The 11573-nt window shown below is 45.2% G+C and overlaps 1 protein-coding gene across 1 annotated transcript in view; it reads right to left on the bottom strand.

The window, feature by feature from the left end:
- Positions 1 to 716: 716 nt before the first annotated feature.
- The window catches only part of CNBD2 (cyclic nucleotide binding domain containing 2), a 47392-nt gene continuing 36535 nt past the window's right edge, over positions 717 to 11573 (bottom strand). Inside the window, exons 11-12 of the mRNA XM_046678046.1 lie at positions 6786 to 6949; positions 717 to 1035 (exon numbers count right to left, since the gene is read on the bottom strand). Coding sequence (XP_046534002.1) covers positions 717 to 1035; positions 6786 to 6949 — 483 coding nt within the window. The remainder of the gene's footprint in view (positions 1036 to 6785; positions 6950 to 11573) is intronic.

Genomic DNA, 11573 nt, shown 5'->3' with positions numbered 1-11573 from the left:
TCCCCGGCTCCTTATGTTTCCTCCCAGTCACGCCTCACTTCAGTCTCTGGCAACGCCCTGTCAGTCTGATGAGGTGCTTGACAAGCGTTGGCAAACCAGCAGCCTGTAGGCCCAACACAGCCCACGTGTGTGTTTGGTTTGCTTAACACAGTATCTCAAAAACAATTAGAATTAGTTGCTCACATTTTAAAACCAGTAGGAATCATCTAAAATATTGAGTTTCTTGGTTCTCTTGAAAAATCTAAAGACTGGCAGTACTGGGCCTGCATTATTTCCTGACATGGTATCGATTGCTAAGGAGCGGCTACTCCATTTGGATGGGGAATGTGAACACCAATCCCCAGCACTTCCTGTTACCTCCCCAGTCCCTTGCCATACTCCTTTAGATGACCCGGCAGGCCATGAAAGGAATATGAGTTTGCAACCCCAGTCTTGCTCACTTTGATCTGAGCCCCTCTGAGCCTCCCATCCATCTCGTCAGAGAAGAACTTCCCACCATGAGACCATCCCCAGTGATTAACCCCTCCACACCCAGCCTCCTGGCCAGCCACTCACTCAGCCCCACAAGTGTCAAGGGAGACAGTGACCCAGTTGCTGACCCCAAACAGCTCTCTGGACCCACAGCTCAACCCCCAGAAGCCCCCACTCCAAGCCCTACAACTCCCATGGTTGTCATTCAGGAAACATGGTTGCCAACCCAACATCCTTTATTGGTTCTAAAGAAGGAGCCCTGCATTCTTATACTGAGGCAGGAGTTCTTGGATTTTGTATCGGGGTGCTGTGATGGCTTGGACAATCCTAAGTGGGGGAAGGTATTTCTGGGGTGCCATAAAAATGGGATAATGAGGTTTAGTCTTCTTGTCGAAGCTACACAAATCCAGTACCAGAGACTTGGAGTTGAAGATCCCTTTCTTCTTGGGCCTGATTGGGGTGAATGGAGGATGTTGGCGAGGCTCCATCAGCAGCCGCATCAGGTCCTTCCGAAAGATATTCCAGCTGTTCTCCTTGAGGAACTTCTGGCACATATCTTCATCACTGAAGGTAAGGCACAGATGCTGAGGTTCCCACACCACTCCTCCCTGTCCCCCTGCACCTCCAGTCTTGCCTCCTGCCACTCTTTCCAATCCCTAGCACAATGTGCTCCATCGCACCTCTGTGCCTTTTCCCACACTCTTCTCTCTGCCTCCTTTACCGTTCCACACTTCTTTCCACTTGACCTGCGCTGTTCCATGCAGTGGCCATGAGGCACATGTGGCTACTGAGTACCTGAAGTCTGGCCAGTCTGAATTATAGATGTGTTTTGAGTGAAAAATAAACACCAGATTTCAAAGACTTAGAACAAAAAACGAATGTAGAGTATCTCATTCATACATTTTATGTTGATTACATGTTGAAATGATATTTTAGATATACTGAATTTGATAAAATATATTATTAAAATTAATTTCACCCATTTCTTTTTATTTCTTATAATGTGGCTACCAAAAATTTTAAATTACATATGCAACCATTAGCCATCAGGGAAATGTAAATCAAAGCCACAATGAGATATCACTGATGCCCACTAGGATGACTGTAATTAAAAAGACAGATAATAACTAAATATTGATGAGGTTGTGGAGATACTGGAAGAAGGGTTCCAATACAATGCTGGTGGGAATGTAAACTGGTGCGGCCACTTTGGGAAACAGTCTGGCAGTTCCTCAAAAGGTTAAACACTTAACTTATGACCCAGGAATTTCACTCCTAGGTATATACCCAAGAGAAATAAAAACATATGTCCACAAAAAACTTGCACAAGAATGTTCACAGCAGCACTATTCATAATAGCCAAAAAGTGGAAACAACCCAAACGTCCATCAACTGATGAATGGATAAAGTGTAGTATATACGTGCAATGGAATATTCTTTGACAATAAAAAGGAATGAAGTGCTGATACATGCCACAACGTGGATGAACCTTAGAAACATTATGCTAAGAAGCCAGTCACAAAAGACCACATATTGTATGATTCCATTTATATGAAATGTCCAGAATAGGCAAATCTGTAGAGACAGAAAGTACAGTGGTAGGTGCTTTGGACTGGTCTCGGTGCCCTGGCTCTGCTCCGCCCCCTTCCCTCATAGCATGTGAGGGTGGGAAAATGGGGAGGAGTGGAATGGGCTCAGCACTTATTGGCTTATTTCCCTCTGAGACCACAGCAAGGAGAGGGTATGTTCAACTTCCACTGACTTGCCTGTACTCTCACCTAAGGAGGCAAGCCTAATAAATCACTAACAAATTAGAACATACTTCTGGCTAGATTATATTAACCAGGATAGTCAACTTTGATCCATAGAGATCAACTTAATAAAAAACCCAGAGGTCAGAATGGGCCACAAGCTAGTCCTGTTGGTCTGTGCCCAAATCAGCTCCTACCAGCTCACAAGAGCTAATTATATACATCTCTTCTCAGCTCCGTGTTCAGTGACATAAGGTTGGTAGCTTGAAATTGGCCATGGTGGGAGTATGTACATGGCAGAAATTGGCAAACACTTCAAATCGAGATTACCTCCCACCTCCTAGAGAGCTGGTTGTTAAACATTCACCAGCACACCACAGAACAGTTTCCATTTACAAAGTTCCATTAACTCCCAATTTCTTACATAATAAATGACAACATCATATAACTCTGACTTAGCGCTTACCATGTGCCAAGCACTTTACATTTGTTAACTCATTTAATCCTCACAACCACCCCATTTAACGAACGTGGAAATTAGGGCTCAAAGCGGCTAAGGGACTCCCCAAAACCCATAAGAGGGCAAGCATGTGATTACGGATTCTTAGGGGATGTTCTTTTCTTTTTGGACCCAGAGTCTAAGTTAAGACAGACAAGATTCCATGTTACCTTCTGATACTGATGGTCATATTGATTTCTAGTTTACTCTTTCACCAAACTGGGCAGCTCTTCTAAAGGGCTCAGCTTCCTACAGGGGTTCAGTTCCAGCCCCTGATGCCCTTAACCCCCACTCCCACCCACCCTGCTGGGCAATCCAGCACCAGATCACCCTCCATGCTTTGGTTTTTAGGCTCCTCTTCATTTTGGCCCCTGGAGATTCCCTTGCTATCTTGCGAGCTCAGTATTCATTATATTCCACATGGAACTCCTTGTGGTTTGTGGGGGAAAAGGTTTCAGGTTTCCACCCCATGGCACTCACAGGACAGGTGTCTCAGCCACTGACTGTGTGATCTTCCGGATGTCACGTCCCCTTTCCAGGGCCTCACAGTCTCAATTAAAACATGGAGGATTTGAGCTAGATAATGGATATGTTTTCTGCCTGTTTTAGCAGTCTAGAAAACCATGAGTTCAACAATTAATGAATAAGACCGAATTCTATCTGTCAGCATTATAGATGATTGCAACAAAGTGCTGACTGGGCAGCACAGATGCTGAGCACCCAAACATCCGCCACCTTCAAGTCTACACAAACCTTTTCTGAATTTCAGTTCTACAGACATTGACTGATACCCACCATGTGCCAGGCACTATGCAAGGAGCTAAGGCTCCTTAAATCCTTTTTTGAGTAGGTGGCTCTTAAATATTCATTTTCTATATTGGTAAGTACACAGGAACCAGGCAATTGCATCTTTGAACTGCATGGAACTACTACTGTTTCCCAACTTATTTTCTCACAAAACTGCCCCAATTTGGGCTGTATCTACATATTATCTATTCTGTAATTTACCAATGAATTTTCTTAAATCTACTTAGTTTCTTTTACTTAAATATTTACTTTGGCTTTGTTATAAGCAATAAGATCTGTCAAATCATGGGTTTAGTGAGCTTGTCATTTTTCTTTTTTTTAAATTTTTTTCCTTGTCCCCAAAGCCCCCCAGTACATAGTTGTATGTTTTAGTTGTGGGTCCTTCTAGTTGTGGCATGTGGGATGCTGCCTCAGCATGGCATCTTAATAAGCGGTGCCAGGTCCGTGCCCAGATTCGAACCAGTGAAACTCTGGGCCACCAAAGTGGAGCGGGCGAACTTAACCTTGGCCACGGGGCCAGCCCTAAGCTTGTCATTTTTCCAATTCACACTAGAATAAATACATAGCTGGTAAAACTAAAAATATCTATCCATATACGACCTAAAATCATCTTTTAAACCTTCTGTGAAAATGTTCCAGACTTTGGGAAATACTAATCTAGTCTAATTTTCTTATTTTGTAGATTGGAGTGTGAAGCCTAGAGGAGGGGAAACAATTTGTCCAAGGACCTACAGATCCACAGCAGATTCTTTCATGGGCTCACTGGATATGGTAACTCCACAGATCTGCCTGCCTTCACACCTCCTCTTTCTCTACCACTGAAATCACTTGCCTCCTACGCCTGCCTGCAAAACCATGTCTGATCACAGTGTCACCACAAGAAAGGAAAAACGGGGGAGGATGCAAACTTGTATAATCAGTATGATCTCCATTATAAAACTTCATGTGCCTGAATGATAAATGCGTATTTGGCACATATCCAAGCGGTAAAAAAAAATACTAAAAGGAAATACACAAACCGCTAATTTGGGATCGTTGGAGGAATTGCAAATGGTTCCAGTTTTTGCCTTTTTAAATGTTCAGCATTTCCCAGTCTTCTGCAGTGCCAGTGCTCCATTCATTCAACATTTATGGAGCACCTGCTGTGTGCCGCGTGCGGTACAGGTGCCAGAGTTGAAAGGCGATGAAGTCCGATCCCTGCCTTCGCGAGGCAATTACTCAAGGGCTGGGGAAAGAACTCTACAAACTACCCAACTCCGCACAGCTCTAATACCACGGAGCACGGTCAACAATAGAGCCGTGCAGAGAGTACACTTACAAGTGTACAGAAAGGGCTATTTATCCCAACCTGGGGTCGGTTAGGGAAGGTTTTCTGGAGAAGATGAATCTTAAAAACAAGCAGGAAAAAAAAAAGAGGGGCAGGATTGGGGGACGGCAGAAGGCCAGCACTGGCAAAGGCAAGTATGTAAAGGTCTCGGAGGCAAGCTGCCTGGCTTCTGGAGTGAACGAGACTCGGCAGGAAGTGCTGCAGGGGAGTCGAGGGGTCAGACTGTGAAGGGCCACCAACGTGGCTCTGAGTCTGCACTTTATCCTGCAGGGGTGAGATACCACTGAAAGGTTTTAAGCAGGAGTTTAACATGGCCAGATTTGGGTTTTAGCCGGAGCACAGTGTGCAGAAAGGAACTGACAGGCGAGGAGGCTGAGGCTGGGGGACCAGTGGAAAGACTGTGGCAGGAATCTAGGCGGGGGGGCGGGGGAGTAGTGTCCCAAAGTGGAGGTTGGGGTGCATGCACCCAGGGAGGTGAATAAGATCCACCAGGGTGTGTGAAGAAAACTGTAGGACTTCATTTATATTCATCTTTGTCTTATTCTTTTTAAATGTCTATTTTTGTATGTTTATAATGTACATGATATATTAGTACAGTAATATATGGATATAATAAGTAAAAATAAATTAATTAACATGTTATTTATATTACATACATATTCTGGGGGGGTATACACTCAACACTTATTAGTAACAGAAGTGTGAGAGCAAAACAGTTTTGTGACCATTGATCTGGGCAATAAATTAATTTTTACATACAAAATAAAGATTTTTCTTCACATTCTAAAAGTATTCACTCTGGAATATTTGGAAACTAGGCAAAAGTAAAAAGAAATCTTTTTATCTAATCTTTCAAGATAGATATTTATCTTTAAAAATTATAAAAGTAAGGGCCAGCCCCCTGGCCAAGTGGTTAAGTTCGTGCACGCTCCACTTCAGCAGCCCAGAGTTTCGCCGGTTCGGATCCTGGGTGCGGACATGGCACTGCTCGTCAGGCAACGCTGAGGCGGCATCCCACAGAGCACAACCAGAGGCACTCACTACTAGAATATACAACTATGTACTGGGGGACTCTGGGGAGAAGAAGAAAAAACAAAAACAGGAGACTGGCAACAGATGTTAGCTCAGGTGCCAATCTTTTAAAAAAAAATTATAAAAGTAATATATCATCATTACCAAAAATTTGGAGAATGAAAAAAAAACCTACTTGGAATGTCACTACCCTGACAACAACTTGTAAAAAAACATATCTTTTCTCCCTCATTATAAAAGCAATGCACGCTCATTGCAAAAACAAACATGAGAGGAATACATAAGTAGAAAGTCCCTTTTAGTCTTACCTTTCAGTGAGAGTAACTATTACAAATCCGGGGAGATCACAGCTATTATCATTTTTGCTTGTTTCCTTCTAGATTTTTCTCATGTGTTTTACAAAGGTATAGTCATAGTATATTCAGAATTTTGTACCCTGTCCTTTTCATTATGATTATATCACCCATTTTATCCTCCTGCTATAAAGCCATTAAACTTAGGATTTTTTAATAAAACAGTTATGTTCTATCAAGGGAATGTACCACAATTTTCTAAATCATCCCCTTAGTGTGACACATGTGGGTGGTGGCGGTATTGTTATCTCTATTATGAATATGGCTGCTATAAACATCTTAATGCATGTAGCTTTCCCTATAATTTAGTTATATAAAGATAAATTCACAGGTGGACCATTGCTTCAAAGGGTAGGAACAGTTTTATGGCCCTTGAAACATAATGCTAAAGTTATTATCAAAAGGATTGAGCCAATTTAGAGTGTACCCCCAACGACCAGTTTCATTCCACCCTTGTCAGCATTAGGTATTACCTTTTTTTTCTTTTACTAAAATAACAGTTGTTCATTGATCTGGTGGGACGTGCGCACATTTCCAGCACTAACCTGGGGTACTTGATATTGAACCTGGACAACTTCTCTGCTATCTCACTGTCAATCAGCTCACGAAATTTTTTTTTCCCCATCCGTATCATCTCAGTTCCCAGGCTCATGAGGATCAAGGGCCGCCTGTCATGTTGGTCCTCTGGGAGAAGGATCTGGTGAAGGCCCTAGAGAAAAAAAGTTCCAGGAGGTTCAAGCTCAGAGACCATCCACTTCTACCAGCAGATTTTCTAGATGGGCAAGATGAGCTTCCAAACAGGAGGTGAACCTCTCTGGGGTCATTCAGCAAGTGATGGGGAGAAGTCCAGGGCTCCTTTGCAACATGACATCGAAGTCCTCTGACTCCTTGAGTTAGAAGGGCCCTTCAGGCACTCTGTCCATTGTCCGAGCTCCACGAAGCAGGTTCTCCAAGACTGACACTCACAGTCGCTCTCCAGGGGACAGCATTTTACAAGTTTTCCTCAAGTACAATCTCATCTCTTCTTCGGGCCAAGTAAGCCATTTTCTCCCCTTTAGAACTACGACAAAAATCAAACACCTAGTCCTCCTCTTTCAGATCTTCCCTTTTGCAGCCACCAACACCCTCCCCCATCCTTTTCAGCAGGTCATCCTTTTCTTTGCTCATAAATGCATGTCCCCACTGTGCCTCTGTTCCTTCTCCATCCCTCACAGACGTTGGGAGCCACTGGCCTCCTTGCTGCAGCTCCAGTTGCCCCTCTGGCTCCCTGGTGTGGATTCCTATTTGGTTACATCTGGAAGGGAGATGGAAATCAACAGGCGAACCTGCTTGTTTTACAGACAGTGTCACCCCCTTTTTAAGGAGACACTCTGAGAAGGCCAAGGCCAGGACTAGCACCTGTGTTGCTGAACTGCCAAGGCAGTGCTCACTCCTCAGCCTCTCAACTGTTAATTAAGACTCAGGCAAGGAAGGACGGGGAGGTCAGTGGCCCGAGAGCCTACAATGCCCAGCTGTCTTGGGTTTAAGAAGAAACGGGGCTATAAACTCAGAGGTCTGCTCCGTGGAGGCCACGTGGGATGGGGAATAATCCTGGCTTCAGGAGGAAGATCCACATGTTTACTTATTACATGGCTTTGGCAAGTTGTACCTCTCTGGGCCACTGTTTGCTCACCTGTGAACCGGAGGTAAGAATACCTACCCCACGTGTCTCTGAAGGATTCTGAATCCAACGGGAGACAGGAAGTGGGATTTGGAACAGCAGCCCCACCCCCACCCCCTTTGGGTTCCAGACCTTGAAGTATGACCATCTGCAAGTTCGTTGGTGCTCTGGGCCCTGACCTTGTCTCTCCTTGGTAAGACTGGAATGGAGACATGTTATCTTTCTTATGATGCTATTGAAGGTCCAGACAAGATGGTGTGTGAGAGGACACTCTCGGAGACATGAAGCACCTCACCCATCAGCCATGCTCAGTGCAGTGAGCATGAAGGCCCTTCCACCAGTGCCAGGCCTTGCACAGAAACCAGAATCGCTGCCCTTTAGCCAGCTCTCACTGTGTGGCAGAAATATATATACAAATTTAATCCTCACAACCACCCTAGGATTTAGGGATTATCATCCTCAGATGTGGAAAATGAGGTTCAGAAAAGGAAATTTACTTGTTGAAGGTCATGTATCTTATAATTAAAATAACAATGAAAACAATAACAGTGATGATATGATGATGGTGATGATAATACCAACTAATGTTTACTATCATTCACTAAATTCCAGCTCCTCTTGTAGTTTTCATGTATATTAACTCCTGCACCCCTCACAGTAACCCCATGAGGTGGGTCCTATTGTTATCCTCGTTTTACAGAGGACACTGCTGAGGTTAAGAAACTCGTCCAACATCACACAGCATGCAAGAAATAAAGCTATAAAGGATTTGAACCCAGGGGGTCTGTCTTCAGGGTCCATGCTTTTAACTACACAATGAGGAAACTGAGGCACAAAGAGGTGTAACTTGCCCTAGATAACAAGACAGAAAGTGGTGGATCCAGGATGTGAACCGAGCCATCTGTTCAGGGCTCACTGAGCACAGCACTGTCAGCAGGCATTCTCATCCACCTCCGATCCACTCCTCACACCTGCCGGGGTCCCGGCCCTTCTCTGCCTATACCCTTCAAATATCTTCCCCAAGCACCCAGGCTAAAATAAAACTCCTCATTGTGGCCCCAAGGCCTGGGCTATCTCACCCTGCCTGGCTCTCCAGCCTGGCCTCACACCACCCTCTGCCTTGTTCACTCTGTTCCAGCCATGCTGCCCTCCCTTTCAGTCCTCTCAACACACCAAGCTCCTTCTGGCCTCAGACTTTGAAGTTCCTGTTCCTCTGTGTGGAACACTCTTCCCCCCAGGTTGTCCATAGCTTGTTCTTTTTGTCACTCAGGTCTCAGCTTAAAACATCACCTCCTCAGAGCAGACTACCTTGACCACCCTGTTTAAGAAGCCTGCCCCCCAACCCAGCTTTCTATTCCTTTTCTAACAGCAATTTGCAACTTTCTATATGTTTGCTAATTTATCTGTTTATTGTCTGTCCTCAGACTAGATCGTAAGCCCCACGAGGGCAGGAATAATGTCAGTTTACTTGCCTACACTGGCACTTTGGGCCACGCTTGGAGCTGGTAGATGCTTAGAAAATATCTACTGAATGAATGCACAAATGGAGTCACAGAACATCAGAGTTGGCAGCTCACCCAGGTGAATTTCCTCATTTTCTCACAGATTCAGAGAGGTAAAGTGATTTGCCCAAGGCCACACAGCTAGCTAATTAGAAGCAAAAAAATGAGGATAACGCTCCCCACTCTCCCACATCTGTCATCTTCCTTCTGCCCTGCCATGGCTCTGGCCTGTCCAGTCTTGACCATCTCTGAGGCCTCAGGCTGCCTGTTCCCTGGAGAAGCTGGTTTCCCGACACCTCCTGGCTCAGAACACAGGTCTCGGTACTCCAGGCCCCAACCTCTGCTGTTTCCAGGGCTGACCCAGCTTCACACTCCTGCTCCCAAGGACGGGGAAAATGTGACCTCCTACCTTCTGGTAGGTGAATACAGTCACAGCTGTTACCACTCATTCTCCTAATGAAGCCAGGGCCTTGAAAGCAAGGACAACAGAGGTTTACCAAAGGCGTCACAGAGACATCCACAGGCATTTTCTTCAAAGCGGTCATATTAAGGAATATTCATGGGGGGCCTTCTGTGCGTTGGGCCCTGTGTGGTAAATGAGGCAGCCTGGTCCTTGCTCTGAGCCCTGACCCAGAGCCTTCCAGGACTTCCTAGAGAATCATGTCCAAGGTCCCTCTTCCAGCATTGCAGGCCCTGCACAATACAGACCCTGTTCTTGTTCCAGCTTACACAGCCTCTGCTCCTGTCACCATCTGCCAAACTGGGCAATGCCTTTCTGCCCTCTGGTGCCTCCATTCCGCCCAGAATGCCAAGCGACCCCAGCTCCGCTGCCTTGTAATGCGCGAGGCTGCATTCACGGCCTGGTGCCCGGGCCTCAGGCGCCCTGTGTTCAGTTCCGCGCGCCTCACTCTGAAGCACTGACACACTGCAGTGAAGCTGACAGTGAGAAGGTCTGGAAACCACGTCACATGAAGACTCTCTGAAGGAACCGAGGATGTTTTCCCTGAGTAAGAAAATAACTAATGGGGCATTGGCACTGTGCTGTCTCCATAAATGTTGAATGAAAAACAAAACGACATTCTTTACATACCTAAGAGGCCATCACACGGCAAGGAAGCTGATGTCTTCTGTTTTGTTCTTGTGGGGTAGGGGAGTGGGAGGGGAGGAACTCATTAAAAGTTGCAGGAGACAGAGTTTTACTGAACAAAAGGAAGAGTTTCCTAAGAGATTGAAAATAGTCAATCAGCCTTGACGGAGAGCTATGCCAGGGGCTGGAGCTCCTAGATAGTGCTGGGCTGACCTCCTGCCTCTGAAGACTCTCAGTCTGGGGGGACAGGAGCATCAAGAGCCCACCGCAACACAGGTGGGAGGGACATGAAGAGGAGCCTGGAGATGCTGTAACTGAGGAACAAGAGAAAGGGCACGGCGAAGGAGAAGCTTCCTCAAGGAGGATGACCACACACAGGACTTCAGAAGACAGCTCCTCCCCGGGCAGACTGAGGCCCACTGCTGCTCACCAGAAAGCCCTCACACCCTCTCCATCCTGCTCACCCTGCCACCTAGCTCCAGCACCTGTCACCCAGTTCCCACTATGATCAACTCATGGCCAAACTTGTTTCATCCATACATCCCCCTCCACTATTGGATAATTATTTTTTTAACAGACTATATTTTTTAGAACAGCTTTAGACTTACAGAAAAATTGAGAAGATTGTACAGAGTTCCCATATACCCCACACCCAGTTTCCCGTTATTAACATCTTACATTAGTATGATAACTTTGTTACAATTAACCAATATTGATACATTACTACTATTGACTGAAGTCAATGAGTTATTTAGATTTCTTGTTTTACCCAATGTCCTTTTCACACAATGTCTAATTACATTTAATTGTTGTATCTTCTTAGGCGCCTCTTGGCTGTAGCGGTTTCTCAGACTTCCCTTCTTTATGATGGCCTTGACAGTTTTGAGACTGTCATGTTATTTTGTAGGATGCCCCTCTATGGACTTTGTCTGATGTTTTTCTCATGATTCGACTGGGGTTATGGGTTATTGGGAGGAAGACCATAGGCAAAGTACCATTTTCATCATGTCATATCAAGGGGACACACTATCAACATGATTTATTACTGCTGACATTGGCCTTGATCACCTAGTTGAGGTGGTGT

The sequence above is a fragment of the Equus quagga genome, chromosome 12 (assembly GCF_021613505.1).
Source record: "Equus quagga isolate Etosha38 chromosome 12, UCLA_HA_Equagga_1.0, whole genome shotgun sequence".
NCBI lineage: Eukaryota > Metazoa > Chordata > Mammalia > Perissodactyla > Equidae > Equus > Equus quagga.
Note: the sequence above shows the minus strand (reverse complement) of the source record. Positions and strands in the feature narration are given on the sequence as shown.